This window comes from Antrostomus carolinensis, unplaced genomic scaffold, assembly GCF_000700745.2.
Source record: "Antrostomus carolinensis isolate BGI_N321 unplaced genomic scaffold, ASM70074v2 scaffold2437, whole genome shotgun sequence".
Lineage (NCBI taxonomy): Eukaryota > Metazoa > Chordata > Aves > Caprimulgiformes > Caprimulgidae > Antrostomus > Antrostomus carolinensis.
Genome location: NW_010329341.1, coordinates 207,653 through 223,956, shown reverse-complemented (window position 1 = coordinate 223,956; position 16,304 = coordinate 207,653). Strand labels below are relative to the sequence as shown.

The 16,304-nt window shown below is 36.1% G+C and overlaps 1 protein-coding gene across 1 annotated transcript in view; it reads right to left on the bottom strand.

Moving 5' to 3' along the window:
* LOC104528488 (ankyrin repeat and sterile alpha motif domain-containing protein 1B) overlaps positions 1–16,304 on the bottom strand; it is a gene marked incomplete at both ends in the record, with an annotated part of 211,366 nt that overhangs the window by 12,778 nt on the left and 182,284 nt on the right. The window contains one exon of the mRNA XM_029086091.1: positions 14,282–14,388. Within this exon, the coding sequence (XP_028941924.1) occupies positions 14,282–14,388 (107 nt within the window). The remainder of the gene's footprint in view (positions 1–14,281; positions 14,389–16,304) is intronic.

The window sequence follows — 16,304 nt, the reverse complement described above, 5'->3', positions numbered from 1 at the left end:
CTGAATACTTGTGAGTCTCACTGGCCCCTTCTGCTTCTAATATCGGGTCCAAAACAGACCAGCACTACCAACAAATTGGATAATAACACTGTGTGCTCCTGATCTAGTGACACGAGATTGTGTCAGACCGTAACTTCACTCGATATAATTTCTATATTTCTGTACATCATCTTAGAAGTGAAACTTACTGCAACAAATACAACAGACAAAATAAGAGCTGCTGATCCTCACTACACATTAAAGGAATGTTGCAAAGTCACAAAGCTACAAAATACCTGAATGAAGACTGTTCAACACTGGCTTACCACTCTTATGTACCCCAGGATACATATTCTACATGGTATCATGCACATAGTATAATTAAATTTATGAATAATCCATTAATTCAGTGCAGGGGGATGGATGGTACTTACGAAATAAGATAGCTGATAGTTCTTTCTTTAGCCTTTATCATTTTCTGTGTGGGTCCATGTCTTATATATAGTTTTCCATTGAAGACCTCACCAGTAAAAATGACTCACTTCAGACTTTTTTTAGACATTCATTGAAATAATATTAGATAGCTCCAAAACAGGAATTAACATATTTTATAAGACTCAAGACAAGGTGGCGTTTTTATACCCATCATACAGAGAAAGAATTAAAGTAGGACTAATGAAGGACAGAATTTAAACTAAAAAAATTCTATTAGTTCACAGTGCCTAAATGCAGGGATTGTTTTCTTCCATTTCAGTGAGTACTTAGTATCTATCTACATATGTATTCAAAAGACAACTGTAGTCAAATTCCATTTTAGCCGTAAGCACTCACAATTCAGCAAATCCAAATTCTGCTCCTTCCCTTGCACACATGTATCAAAGAGTTTTCAGTGCAACTGTTTTATCAGACAAGCTTCTCACAATTTGTAGCTAGCTGTGCAGGTAAATTAGAAGCCTGAGACAACTTGGAAAATGGAAAAATCTGAATAATATGGTATTATAAAGCATGCTGGAGAGCATGGCAAGCTTTCCGCAAGGAGTCAGCTTAAGACCAGCCAAGCAAATTAGCTCTCACTCGGCACCAGCTCTGTTGGGCCACAGCTGTCTCCCAAAGAGTGACAAGAATAACTCTGTGAAAACCATCCAGTTCAATGTCCCCTTGCTTTTGTACAGGACTCCCTAAAATGCTTTAAGTCAGCAAAAGAACTTAGAATTGAAGAAGATATCATCTGCACTCCTCTTTGTTTTCTTTTATTCCCCTCATTTCTTCCTCTTCTCTCCCTCCTTTCTTCATTCCTTCCTTTGACTTGGAGACAAAGACAACACACGCTAATTTCTACTGAGGAAAGAGGAAACAGAGAAAAGGAGGAGATGGGGAGCACAAGAATTGTCCACCCTGCAGGGATAATGTGGCAGGGAGAGCTCAGAAACTTACATGCATTCCGGTGGAGAAGGTCAGACTCAGAAAATCTCAGAAAGAAAGAGAAATTAAGAGTAGTACCAGAGTAGCTCCAGGAAAGACAAGAAGAGCACTAAGATACGATTTCTGCTGTGAGTTTGACTTATAGAAGCAATAAAATGCATGACTTCAAGATTAAACTAATGATAAATTGCATATGGCTAGCTCATACACAGAAAATGTTCCTTATTGATTTTTGTTTAGGATATAAAAATATTAGTAAGTATTAAATATTTGTTTTGTTTTCCTGCACTATTTTTAGCTTGAGTCCAATCATTGCCATTGAATTTATTCAGAACTTAAATGAAGGCACTCAGTGAGATTCCTCAGGTGATCTGGCTACCTTTGGCTCCCTCCTGAGAAACTGTGCTTTCCAACTCCAGGTACCTAGAAACCCGTACTATCAAAGGACAGACACAAGCAGATAATTGGCCACAAAACAGCACTTAATGCACAGATATTTCTATCCCAGGATACTATCTTGATTTCCTATATATGGGCCAGTAATATTACCTAATTTCCTAGCCAGATAATTAAGGGAATAGAGAAGTGTCTTTCCCAAACTCATAATCCAAATCAAAGGCTGACCTCAGAAAATTTATATTGTCCTATGCATTGTCCACAGACAAGGCTTCTTCTGCATGTGCAAGCAAGCATTTTCTTTATTCTCTTTTCCTCTGAGTCTGTTTCTTACTGTTCACAAAGGAAAGAAATCAGCATGCACTTTGAAAAAATACATATATGAAGCAAGATACTATTATATAAATAGCAGAGAGAAATCAGACCGTACAAGCAGAAACAGAAGAATTTGGTGACAAAAAGCCTGATATTACAGGGAACCAAAGATTTGCCTGTATCTGGGTTCTTTGGCAAATATTCCACTCTTGCTGCATAAAGCTGTTGGTTTTTTGTTTGTTTGTTTTTTTTTTTTTTTTTTTTTTCTGGGCAGAAAGTGAAGATCTACTATTTCTAAAGGCAATAAAACAAGTACTTAAAGAATCAGAACATCAGGAAATAAAAAGTTGGGGGACAGAACAGACACATTTACAAATTCCAAGAGAGATGGAAAATGAAATAAAGTAACTTGCATTGTCAATTTACAATTCCTTTCTGGCAACAAGAGGGATGCCTAGGGAGTTCAGAGAAGCTAACAGAACTATAATATTCATACTATATTTAAAAATGGATCTAGGCTAAAAACCAAGTCAGTATTGTGCAAACTTTTATCTTAATGCAGCACAGCAGCTAAGAACTATTATTTCTTTATAAGAGCCACCTTAACTTCAAGAAGTGGGCTTTCTATGTGATTAAAAGGGAGCTGTTTGGAGAGAGCATACCTGAAGCAGTGAAAAAGCTGTTAAATAGTGTGGCTACTGAAGAATAGAAGCTATCAATCATTTCAGAAAATTTAAGAGCTCTAACCAGCTGCACATATAGTTGTTTTTAGCATGAGCTGTAAGGTTCCATGGAATAAGATTTTTCCACCCCCTCTCCCTAATTGCAAAGGGGGATTGTGCACAGAGGACTAGTCTTCACCAATTCACGGCTGCTAACTAGGCAGTCGGAGAAAATATTGTTTGGGATTTATAACAGAAAGGTCATTTGATAGGTGTTTATCCAGCATACTTTTATTCATGGTATTCCAGTTTTTAATTTTTAAACTAACTGTTAGCACTTGTATCCACAGTAACCTTATTCCTCCACATCTGCCACCTGGGCAGATACTTTTTCTTTTATATTTACAAAATTCCATCTAGATCTGATCTTTGTATTAAAAAATTTTCAAATAATTATTATCCAGTCATAGACTTTCAACACAAATCTAGAGCAGGTATGGTACATCTTGCAAATTTAACCCATTGTTGTTCACATCAATAACACTATTAAATCATTCCATTTTCAATAATTCAATAAAATATTGCCTAAGATAATACTAATAATAATGTGAAATATGAGATTTCAGTTAAGTCATGGGTTGTATGTACAAGTGTATATACCATCAGTTTCAACAGTACCAGCCAGTCTGAAACAAATACAGTGTATTGCATGGAGATTTTATCCCATATGCACAGTAATTGGAGCTTAATGAAGGACAGCAAAGGATACAGAACATAATATGTTCCATAGTGAATAAAATGTTTGAAATGTTTAATGTAGTGTTTTAAAGTCTACAGAAGTAAATTATTTGGGGAGTAGAGGAGCATTTATATTACTTGTTTTCCTGAAAATATATTTCAATCAGGAGTGGACTAAGAAGACCAGAGACCGACTATGAATTTTACTGTGTGATCTTGTATTTACATGGAATAAAAGGTTGTTGATAATCAATCAATTATGCTTATGTGGAATAAGATAATAGTAAGACAAGGTACTTTGCTTTGTCTGCACTAGGCCTTTACCTTACTTTCAGTAGTTGAAGAATATGTTTTTTTCTCACCGAAAGCCAAGAATATAAAACTTTCTTAGAACTGAACCTGTGCTTAGACCTATGTAAAACACTTGGGCAAAGTTTTTGGAGGTGACTTCTGATGCACAGTGCTTAACTTCTAAAAAATGATGACAAAAGTGTTTCTAATTGAATATATTCATTTCTAATTGTCTAAAGTTATAATCTGAAGTGTTATCCTCTTATCTTTTAACTCTTTATAAGCCTGTTTCTAAAACACAAATGCAAACGAGAAGCACGTTTGGATGTGTAAGTACTTCAGAGTGATAACACAACTCTAATGTTCCAGATGAACAATACTAGACAAGTGTAAATCATTGCTGAATGAGAAAAGGCAGTTTGGGGGTCTCACTCTTGTTTTAAACAACCATTGATCTAAGGTTGCAAAATCATTAAACAATGCAACATTAAAAAAATAAAAACAAGTTTTGTTTTTAACTGATAGTTCTTTGAAATCTGTGCTTGTGCATACTCAAATCTCAGTACCCTGAATAAGGAAGGTATTTTGAGGGGAAAAAATGAGTAGAGAAACCTGTGATTGAAGACTGTATCATAAGGCATATGAATGTGAGGGATTAACTGAGGTTGCAGAGGTACTGTAACTCTCCAGTTCTTTATTTCTGAGCATGTGGGATTTTTCACCTTAGTGAGTTACCTGTTTGTGTAATGTGTGTATATGTGTACATACGTGTGTGTGTGAGAGCATATGTGAATAAGCAGAACAGACAGCACATTGTGAAGGGTAGGCAGAATGGGCAGCATGTTGATAAAGGCTTCTAAGGTTTCATTTTTAACCTTTTTAAAAAAAAGGTTAAAACTGATGCTGCGGTGTTGGTACCATAAAAAGTATATGGGCATGGGGTATGGGAGAATGAAACATTTTCATCGATGTGTGGGAAAACAGAAGATCTCTAAACTGAAGGAGATAAAATTTAGATGCCCAAGAAATTTAGAAGCAGTCAGGCAAAATCTATACCAGGAATGGCTTGCTTGCTTGGCAATTCTGGTACATAATGTTTTAGAACAGCTTTTAAAATGAACCTATAGTTTTATTAGCAAAATTAAGCTTGTCTCTCTTGTTGAAATTTTAATTATTTTTGATGGAAGGAGAGCTTCTCATCTATGTGATGAGAGGCACAAAGTGTTGTACAATGCATCAGTTTCTTTACTGGTTTTCCTTAAATATTTTGTTCATCTTCCAGCTGCACAGTTACTTCATTTGGCTTTATTCTCTTCCCATTACATCCCATAGTGACATTCTGTTCACTTCCCTACTTTTTCCCCATCAGACCTGGTACTGATGACAGTAACTATCTGTTGCTAATAACATCACCATCCATTTCCCTCCTGAATAAAGCATTAGTTGCATGGTGAAAGGTTAACAACAGAGGTCAGGAGTCTGGAAATCTATACTGAGGATGAATCCTGTGATCTGAAATATATATTAGTACCATATTTGTATTTTATTTGTTCTCTAATAATCCATTCATTCTCTAGGAGTTCTTAAAGTTGATTGTTAAAGGATCTAGTATTTCCTCTTCAGTTTCTTAAGACTCTTAATCAAACATCACCTAACTTAGATGATTCAGATATTTTAATTAATCAAGTACCCTTTTATCTGCTTGTAGTGTGATTGCTCTTCTTTCCCTCCCTCTCTCTCTATTATCTCAGTGGTCATCAACACTGTATTTCACTAATTCTCATACATTGTTATTTATGTTAGAACTAAAACGACTTTTATCTGACTTCTAGCATTGGTCATAATTTTCTTAATATTCCTTTTAGCTATAGCATATTGATAAAACCTTTTCTGAATGTATTCTACTCGCATAGTTAATCAAATGTCATTTTCTCTTGTAATGTTTTCCTTATTGTCTTTTGGCTGTTTACCTGTTCTTTCATGATGTATTCTCTCTTTTTATTTAGGTTGTTTCAGTTTTATTCATCTGCATTAACACTTGTTCATATAATTACCTGAGCTTTTGTTACATCACCCAGTCTTCCTTCATAAAAGACACATCCAAGAATTGTGTGTTTATTTCCAGTTATCTGTTAGTACCCATTAATCTTTACCTGATAAGTCCTTCAGAATCCCACAATATGTAATCTAGCTCCTCTGTACTGTTGTGTCCTTCAAAGATCTTTAATTTAGTCAGGGAAGTCTGTCATTGCTTGAGATAAATTTATCTATTGGTCCAGATTCCATTTAATTATTTTTTGTTGGACAATATTGTTCTAAAACAGTAATATACAAAACTGTATATTGTGTTCCTTTTAAAATTCTTTTACATCATTCTATACACAAACATTTCTAATTCTTGAAGATTTAGCATTGTCCTTTTTGGTAACAAAACCAGCTGTAAGGTTTTGGCCTTAAATAAATACACAGAAAGAACATTGTATTGGTATTACTTCTCTTATTTTATCAGTTATTAAAATGTCATGCTTTACTATATCATTATTAGAATTTTAACCTGCTTTATCAACCTAATTTTCAGATGAAATATTTGGCACTAGCTTCTCATAAACTTGTATCTAGGGCTAATAGACAATTCCTTGCATATGTAGTCTCAGAATACAGTTCATCAGTGTTTGTACACCGAGATGAAGGCCAGTCTCTGTGCTAGGCAGCCTTTTAACTCAAGCACAGCATTTCACATTAACATTTAACATATTGTTAGAACAGATGGGACTAATTCCACTCCTCAAGTACCATACTCACAGATATGTACCATGAAATAATTTCACTTTTAGTGGTGACTGTATATGCAATGGCTTCCAATGTCTGGATTTGGCCTTCTGTTCTTAGTGAGGGTAAGAGCGAGCCCAGTACATTGATACGTACAGTGGACAAGCTTTTTACTCTTAGACTGCTGTAGAGTGAGTTTTCCAAAGAGGCACATATACACTGGATGTCACTAACATGAATGGCAGAGGTGTGTGAAAGGGCATTCCATTGCATATACTGGCACCTGGATTGTCTACCAACTGTACAGCCTGAAGTCCTTGTGTGTCTTGTATGTACAAACTTGTGAGGAGTGAAATTTAAATAGAGATGGACAAATATTCCAGTATAGCCAGAGAAAAACTCACCTAAAGGTTAACTTATCAGAACCTAGCAGACAGGCAGATGGACTCATCCCTGATTATACCTTCAAGATATCACTGTCAAGACAGGTTTAGATTAAAACATGCTGCCTACTCTCAAGTCTGTTTGGAGATGAGCTCCTTATGAATAAATTTTTCAACTGAAATGCACAAAAATTGTCTTGTTTTTTTTTTTTTTTTCCTCTGTTGAGCAATCAACAATATTGCCAAAATGTCGTAAAGTCCTTTGTCAAGTGCAGGATCCGTCACCAGCCTGCAATGCCCGTGTTTTTCACACGTACACACACACACACACTACGTATATGGATATATAAACATGAAGCAGATTCCTCTAAAATCCCTTTCCACTGAGGAACAACCACTGCCTCTCCAAATCTGCACTCACACTGGATGATGAAGAATGGTCCAAGACCTCAAGACAGAAAGACAGTACAAGCTATTTACATATGCGATATCGAGGAGTACATTAACAACCATTTCTGTCTCTTGACCAGCTTGAGAAATACCATGACAGAAGCATTAACTGGAGCATGTGGAATGGGATTATTTGTTAGACCTGCTGATGTTGCAAGATGACAGGCACGATCTTCAGCTCTGGCACCCACCTGAGCTCTACTTTGCAGATTTTATAGTAAGAATCCCTACTAGGATGAAAAAGATCTCGAAGCCTCAGGGCTGGACGTTCTGAAGGAGGAGAAAAAGCTTTAATAAAAATACTTTGTGTTCCCTTTTCAGTGAACTCTGGATGGATTCTAGCTCAAATTAAGCCATCAACATTCTTGTGTCTACATGATAGTTTAAGGAGACCTAGTGAAAAAAATCAATACAGCCTCGACAGTGATTCAGCTGACCAGATGAATCAACTTTAATTTATCCTAAAATAAGTACCCTAACAGTTAATCAACCAGTCAGATAAATTGCATTCTATCCTCCATTGGCTTTAATGACTGATTAGGTGCTTCACCTAGTTGCTCACAGGTACGAATTTAGAGTCATTTGAAGTGCCGCAAATGTACATTGCCTAGAATCCAACTGAAGCTCCAGATGGGTATGGGTTTTCCATAGATCCTGCATCATACATGCTAGGCCTACACAGATGTTCGGACATCTCGAGGGATTCCAACACATGGGCAACTGAACTGAGTCCTAAACATCTACTGACTGGTACACAGGTAGATATTTACATTTGAATTTTAAATCTGTCCCATTTTATGTTTGGCTAATGGGTTGGACTCAGGGAAGAGTTGGTCTGCCTTAGGAGCCACAGTTGCAAAGAGTTGCTACCAAGGTGCAGGTGACGAAGACTCAGAAGAGAGCAGAGTGACAAAATACCACTGTGCTCAGGGAAGAAGCCAGGGCCACACTGGCACTGAGAGTTGCTCCAGAGCTTTAGTGTCAAGTTCTGTAGATTTGCCATGAAATTAAAAGCAAGTCCTGGGGTTTGCAAGTGAGGTCCAGATAAGGGGATTGAAACTCGAGGTTCCAGGCATATATTCTAGGATTTTACTAGATGTTCAGAAAATCTTAAACCACAGCTTATTCCAGCAGCAGTGGGATTCATATTCCTTCTACTCTTTTAAAAATGTGGCTTGCTACATATCATTGACTGCCAGTTTTAAGGTTGCCTTAAACAGTTCTTCATTTCTGGGTAAACTACACACAGACAATACTCTAAATCTTCTTACACTTCAGATGATGCCTGAGTGCCCTGATGAGTCTCTGTAGTAGCCATTATGGGCCTGGAGAGCTCAGAGCCTGTATGTTGCACAGGTTGATCTGCTCTTCTAAGCACATTAGGAGTTGGCTTCTGAAAGTCACTAAAGTCACTACAGACTAGAACCCTTGTCAAACATTGGCCTCTTTCATCATCTGCGGCACAGCTAATTTAAGAAAGGTGTTGGCAGTCTGACTCACTCCTTCAAGGTTTCATGTAGTGCCCAAATCATCAATCATTGCACCAGGTATTTTTGGATAAAAACTCTGGTGGTCCCTACAAGTGCAAGACTTGGAGTCAAAGAATTTATTTCAGGGGCATTTCACTCTAAAGAAATAAAATAGCTTCTTTCCTTTATACTTGATACAGAGTTTAAGATCATTGAATTATAGAATGGTTTGGGTTGGAAGGGACCTTAAAGATCATCTAGTTCCAACCCCCCTGCCATGAGCAGGGACACCTTCCACTAGACCAGGTTGCTCAAAGCCTCATCCAACCTGGCCTTAAACACTTCCAGGGAGGGGGCATCCACAACTTCCCTGGGCAACCTGTTCCAGTGTCTGACCGCCCTCACAGTGAAAAATTTCTTCCTAATATTTAATCTAAACCTACCCTCTTTCAGTCTAAAGCCATTACCCCTTGTTCTATCACTACCTGCCCTTATAAAAAGTCCCTCCCCAGCTTTCTTGTAGGCCCCTTCAGGTATTGGAAGGCAGCTATAAGGTCTCCCCAGAGCCTTCTCTTCTCCAGGCTGAACAGCCCCAACTCTCTCAGCCTGTTCTCGTAGGAGAGGTGCTCCAGCCCTCGGATCATCCTCGTGGCCCTCTTCTGGACTCGTTCTAACTGGTCCATGTCTTTCTTTTGTTAGGATCCTCCAGAGAGATTAAAGGCAAGAAGAATTACTGGGTATTCCAGGACAACAAATCCCAGGAATGACACCTGAGAGAGGATAGTCTCCAGCTAAACTTCAACTGACTCATAAACCTCCAGACCTAGTGAAAAAAAGAAAGAAAAGAAAAAAAGAAGGAAAGAAAGAGAGGAAGGGAGAGAGGAAATTCAAAACTTAACTCAAAACTAAATCTAAAACAGGTTGCTGAAGGGAACTGAGGAGGTAGTCCATACCTAGCACTGTGAAACCAGGTAAATACTTGTGCAGGTAAGTTCAAAGGATGAATACAAATACCGAAAATTATTAGGAAGAAAAGAAATGCATATGCAACTAAGATACTAGGAGGAAACTCAAGACATCTATGTTCAGTTCTTAGACAGGTTACAAGCTTTGTGTGACCTACATAATTTAAGATTCATTTCAGCTGCATAAGCATCAGGACTCTAGAGCCCTCTGAAATGGTTGGTGGTATCCCACCTGAACTCCAGCTACTAATCATGAAGGATCCGCGTGTCTCTTGTCCTCAGTAATATCTGTCAGCCCTGTCTGGATCTCCTGGATTCCCTGCAGTACCCCCACTAGATACCTCTATTTAAGCAACTGAATTGATCTGTTAAACATTATGTTAGTATATATATAATATTATATTAGTGCCTCTTACCTCAAATGTATAAGCAGTTTTAAATTCCACCCTGCAGTCACTCTATGCCTCAGTTTCCCAATAGTGAAAAAGAGAGAATTATAAAAAAACACTTAGGCGCTACTTAGATCCTCAGGTAACACAAGCCATTTGAGTACTTGAAGGGGCAGAGGTGCATGTCTGTAAGTTCACAGCAGCAATGAAAGTCTAGTGTCTAATGCCAATTCCGGTTATTAACTGTTACTAGTGGACAGTATTTTGGAATGTCAAAAAATATAATAAAATGCTTCATATTTTTCTGTTAACTCATTTTGGTTGCCTGGTTCCTGTTTCTCTCACACAGTGTTTTATAAATATTTTTAAGAGATATTATCTTCATCAAATTGGAATATTACGCAAGTGATAAAATTTCAGAATATTTTGAATTATTAGAAGAACCTATAAATAGACAGTCATATGCAGGCCTTAATCAGAACTAGTCCCCACTGGGCAGCAATTTGATTGAACTGCTTTTATCTTTATGAATCCAGAATGGAGCCTTTGATGAAGCTCCAGAGTTGCAGAAAGCTGCATGCAAGGATCTAGTAACCTCGCACATTAGTATATTTTCATCTGTTTCTCTGCAATTTAACTTTTTTTTCTCAGCATACCGAGTTACGTAGGCCTGCAAGTCTGCATAAAGATTATAGCTTGTCCCAGGGATATCCATGAGACCTGGGAATCAAAAGGTGTTCACAGATTCATTAGGTTTCCTTAGTGTTTATATCTAGCTTATAAACTGTAATTTATGATTGATCTAATTGTTTTCTTTCACTTTAGAATTAGTTTAACTGAAAAATAGCTTTTACATTATGAAACTGCAGTATCATCTACATCTTCAAATAGAGTATCTCTGCACAAAGTCACTAGAAATTTTTACATCTGAAGGACACTGCAGCCTATTACACAACAAACTATCAAAGTTAATAATGACTGCATCTATCTACATATATATATTCAAGTATGGTTCTTCTACAAGCATGCATGAATCAAGTCTTAGGACTTTTGGCCTCGGGCCTACTAAGTATTATGCAAGTGTCATTCCTGCACAAACTAACAGCAGGTATTGCACTTGCTACTTGTGCAAAAAACGCTTCAAGTTGAAATAAAGTTGTTCATGAAAACACAAATTATTTTTTAACACTATGTGTCAATCTATTTTTAAAACATATATTGATGAACTATGGAAAAAATATTCATATCATAAAGTTAATAGGAAATAAGCTGTTTCTTACTATAAAGTCCGCACACTTCAGGTAACGTAAACAAATCTTCCTAATTCTAAGCAGAGTGTAGTGAATAACTTCCCTAATGCCCAAGGGGGACTAAACACAAAGGGTTAATTTCTATGATCTAATGAATGATTAACTGTGAAATCTTTTTTATCTGAAAAACACCTTTTTATTAGAATGCTAATTTAATTAATTGAATTTTGCTGTTAAGAGTAGTATAGTTAGGATATGTTTGTTCTCAGATGTATGTTATTCATGGACATTAATTATATCATTGTGATATTTCCTCTCCTGTTCTGAACATCTAGTAAGACCTGTACTACTAAATCATACTTAATAGGAGTGTGATGGTTGTTGCTTAGGCAACAGAATGAATAAATGCAGGTCAGAATGTGCTTCCAGAAAAACAAAAGCAGGAATACGGTACAGAATAAAGAACAAATATGTGTAACTGATATTTAGTGCATTGAAGTATTAGAGTTGTTCAATGTAAAGTGGCTAACCTATCTGAAACACTTAATTTAATAAGCTTGTAAAATATAGCTTAATATGTAAACCACTTTAATAAAGGTAAAGCAGTTCTCTAATACTAAGGAAGACTACAAGACATTTAAGTTTGGAGTAACCTGAATTTTTCTCTTAGCATAGCATCTTCTCTCATTTTTCTTTTCTCTTTAACATTTTGGCTAGAATGGAAAATATTTAAAAAACCACTCATTTAAATTTTCATGAGAGGCTTTCCTTACATAATAGTGATATCTTCAAAAGAATAATATATAAAGAAATTGATGTTTTCTGATCATTTTTAAATTATGGGAACAATTCAATCTCTGGTACAAACAAAAACTGAAATATGTAACAGTATGATAAACAGTATGAAAGCAATAAATTAGGAATTATTAAATTACTGAAGTTATACAATTTTTTATTATGAGGGAATTTTCCAGCTTTTTGCTTATCATTGGACTTAAAATTCTAATCTTCCATTCACATATGCATGCTACTCCAACTAATATTGAGAGTAACTATGTATTTTACCTGTTATATATATTTAAAAACAAACTACTTCATAAAAGGCTTAAATGAAAATTACTGGAAAACACCAGCTAACACACAAGCATGCAGGCATAACTTAATCTGCCTGATGCCTGAAAAGTTTGATTTGCGTATTGAATAGTGGAAACTCTTGTATAATTTGTATGTTTACATAAGTATACTAATAAGAGATGTAGGAAATGAAAGTCTTATAAATTCCCCTAGAACATGGTTTAGGCCCCTCCAGAGCCAGAGAACAACCAGAAAGCCTTCCAAGGCAGTTTCTTTGGCTGCTCCAGTGCTCATCATTTACCTGTGGTAGGTGTAACCCTCTGCATTTGTTATGCCACCTACAGCCTCTTGTGAACAATTTCCCTCATTAATCTCTTTAAGATGAAATTATCATCTACTTATGTAACCAACACTACAACATACATATGAATATGCGGTTACATTTTGGGAAACTGTAGCTTGAAACGCATTTTGGATTTTTTTTTTTACATTGCTGGGCTGACAGCACACCCGTGCAGCTTTGTTTCAAGAATATTTAAAGGAAAAGATCCTCATAATTTTTACTGATATAAGCAAAAGATCACATGGCAGCCATGTAAAAACAGTAAGAAACCTCTACACTATTATAATGTGGAAATGGCAGAGATCTGTGCCTTAATATTTTAATCAGTAACCCATAGGCATATAATGATGCTGGCAAAAGAAATTAAATAGGAAAAACACAACTCGTGATGATTTCATAGTCATAAAATTCATGCTGTTTCACTTCTGTTTCTTATATGCTAGTTATAAGTTATGAAAAGTTAGCACTGTTCCAAGATATACATGGTTACTAAGAATATTGTATAAAGGCACGATTAATAATATTTTAAACTCTGATACTTCGTAAGAAACGTAGTCAGGATTTTTGCAAGAGGTTCAAGTAATGGGAATACTGAAGCAGGTAGAAAAGTGATTATATAACAACCTTACAAGAAAGCTTCTCTTTACTGTCAATATTCATTTCAATGGAAAGTTTGTGCATGACAGGTCTATGTTACTTTATACCACAGGATAATACTGTAATTTCTGAAGTACTTTTTTTTTTTTTCATTCGTATGTTCTTAATAAATGCCTAGAGTTAAAACATGAAACTGGAACTATTAAAAGGAATGCATTACTTTTCCTAACAGGGCATAAGTTTCAACAAGTGAATCCCATAGCCTGATTATCTAAGATGCAAAAAAATTTAACCAAGGCATCTAGAATCACTTGCAGAGAAAGCACACTTCATTAAATAATTTTCTGGTATTAAAATACCTCTCAGTGCAAGAATGGCATTGCATGTCATTTAATTATTACTTCAATGATGTTAATGTATAAATAAAAGTAGTAACATGATGTGTTGCAGGTAAGACTGTTTACAGCTTTTACGTATTGTGAAAATCCTGCAAAGAATTAAAAGACCTGTGCATTTTTCTTTTTTAATCTGAAGATTGATGAGGGAGAGGGAGCACTTTAATATTCAGTTTTTCTTTTACCATATTTCTGGCTAGAATATTTTGTAACATGTACAATGTGGAAGTATATAAAAGGACAGTTTATATATTAATTTAGCTAAACATAGAAAAGTGAAACACTACACAGATCTTCTTAGTGCAATGCAGAAGAAGGCTTTTATGATCACATAAGAGACAGACAAAAAAGGCAGCTACAGTGTATACACAGCTATGCACAGAAGATTTCTTACCATAAATTGCACATTGTCAAATCCATTAGCCAGCAAGTGGTTTTCATACTGAGGTAGCCCAATATTTTCCAACCATTGTCCCACTGTCTGGACAGGGCATCGGGGTCCTGTAGGAGGGTGAAGAGGGAGGCGTTTAAGCAATGAATAACCATCCACTGGATAATAGCGGTAGTCCTGGGCTGAGAGGTGGCATTGCCACATCGTGTTCCTGGGAAAGTTGGTATCAAAGGAGCCCGCCAGCTTGACAGATTAATGTTTTCAGCAAGCAGAAAAGTCAGAAGTAAAACATAGTTTACAGCACAGTATATAGCGTAAGATCTGATCCTAGCTCTACATTTCTTAGTTATTAATCTTTACTACAGACCAGTACGTCATATAGTAGGAAAAAAAAAAAAAAAAAGAAAGCATATCAAGCTGTCAGCTAAGCTGTTCTCCGTTCTATGTGATTGTTGGAATACTCCACAATGAGCAATGCACTGCCAGCAGCAAGAATTCTTTTTATCAAGTACTCCTACACTCATCAGTATGCAGCTCCATGCTTCTTGCTCCCCCTCGCTCGCTCCCCTTCATTACCCAGCCTAGGCTACACCTCGCATTTTCAATAATAGCCATCAGATAAGGCAGATTTTTTTTTTTTTGTCTGCAAGCTGTAAGCCTGCTGCTGCTGCTTCCTCCTACACACCCATCCAAGCGTCAATCTTGAATGATGAGAGCAGTCAAAACAAATGCAGAAAATAGCAAGATTCAAAAGCAACCTAGAGCACTTAAATCTGAATAGAATCTTCATAGCAGTTATGTTTTACATATCTGTTTGTTGCAGATTTTTACGTTTCACAAGACATTAAGAAATGCAATACATAAACCACAGCCTATGGCATGGTTTACTATGCCTTCCCTTTTCCCCTTTTAATACAAGGTAGGCAGTGGTCTGCATCTCTGCTTATATAATAGCAAAACCCTTTAATGAATCGATAATGAATACATTTCACAGTTTCTCTCCTGTAGTACAGCAAAAGGCATAAACGGCACAATAATTTTAGTCAAAGTAATTAGATTATCTCTGTGATTTCTTCAACCATAAATTATTGTAAGACACAAGAAAACCTTCATGCCAACATACAATAATTCAACTTGAAAAGGTCACCATTTCAAATGAATAATTAAAAGCATATTTTTACTAAATAAATTTTAAGTTTATATTATTTTCTTTCAAAAATATGAATGATAGCAGTCAGACATATGATCCTCATGATTTCTAGAGAGGATGAGCATTTTATCAACTCTAACTGAAAAAAAAAAAAAGTTTAATTTAAAAGGAATGCAAAGATCATTTTCTGCAGAAGAAACAAAATACCTCAAAATGTATTTTTCCTCATTGTTCCATTTTTGAGACAGTTTCTGTAAAGATGGAAATATTTTACACCTTTTTCTGAGAGGAATGTTTCCTAGACTTTTGCTTTTCATAATAGGATCAAAGCATTTAGAAAAAATGCAGAAAATGGGTATATTCAGGGTACAATTCTAAGAAGAATCCTGTCCAGTAGACTTCATTTATTGAACACATTAATTATTTTTTTTGTTTTCCTTGTCCATTGTGAATCTCGAGCAATGACCAACTCTAAGGAGGAATTTAATTACAGGCATAAGGAAATACAGATATCTGTCAAGAGCATCATCTGTGACTGATGATACTATGGCAGAAAACTGTTTCATAGAAATCCAAACCTACAGTCTGACCGATGTTATAATACAAAGTGTCTGTAAGTGATATGCAGAGGGTCCCTGAGCAGTTGCAGAACAGACTCTGAACTTAGCTAGCTCTTTTAAATTAGCAATATTATAAGGGTTTCAACTCCAAACTGACTAGTCCTTGGACTAAAACTGGATGACTTTTCACTCTTATATTGTTGCTTAGATTTGTGGAACATCTCTGCAAATTGAAATCCATAATGATTTTGTAGAATAATTTTAGTTGAGCCATAGAAGATCTTTCATGAGGTTGGAAAGTTGCCCAAGACAGGTC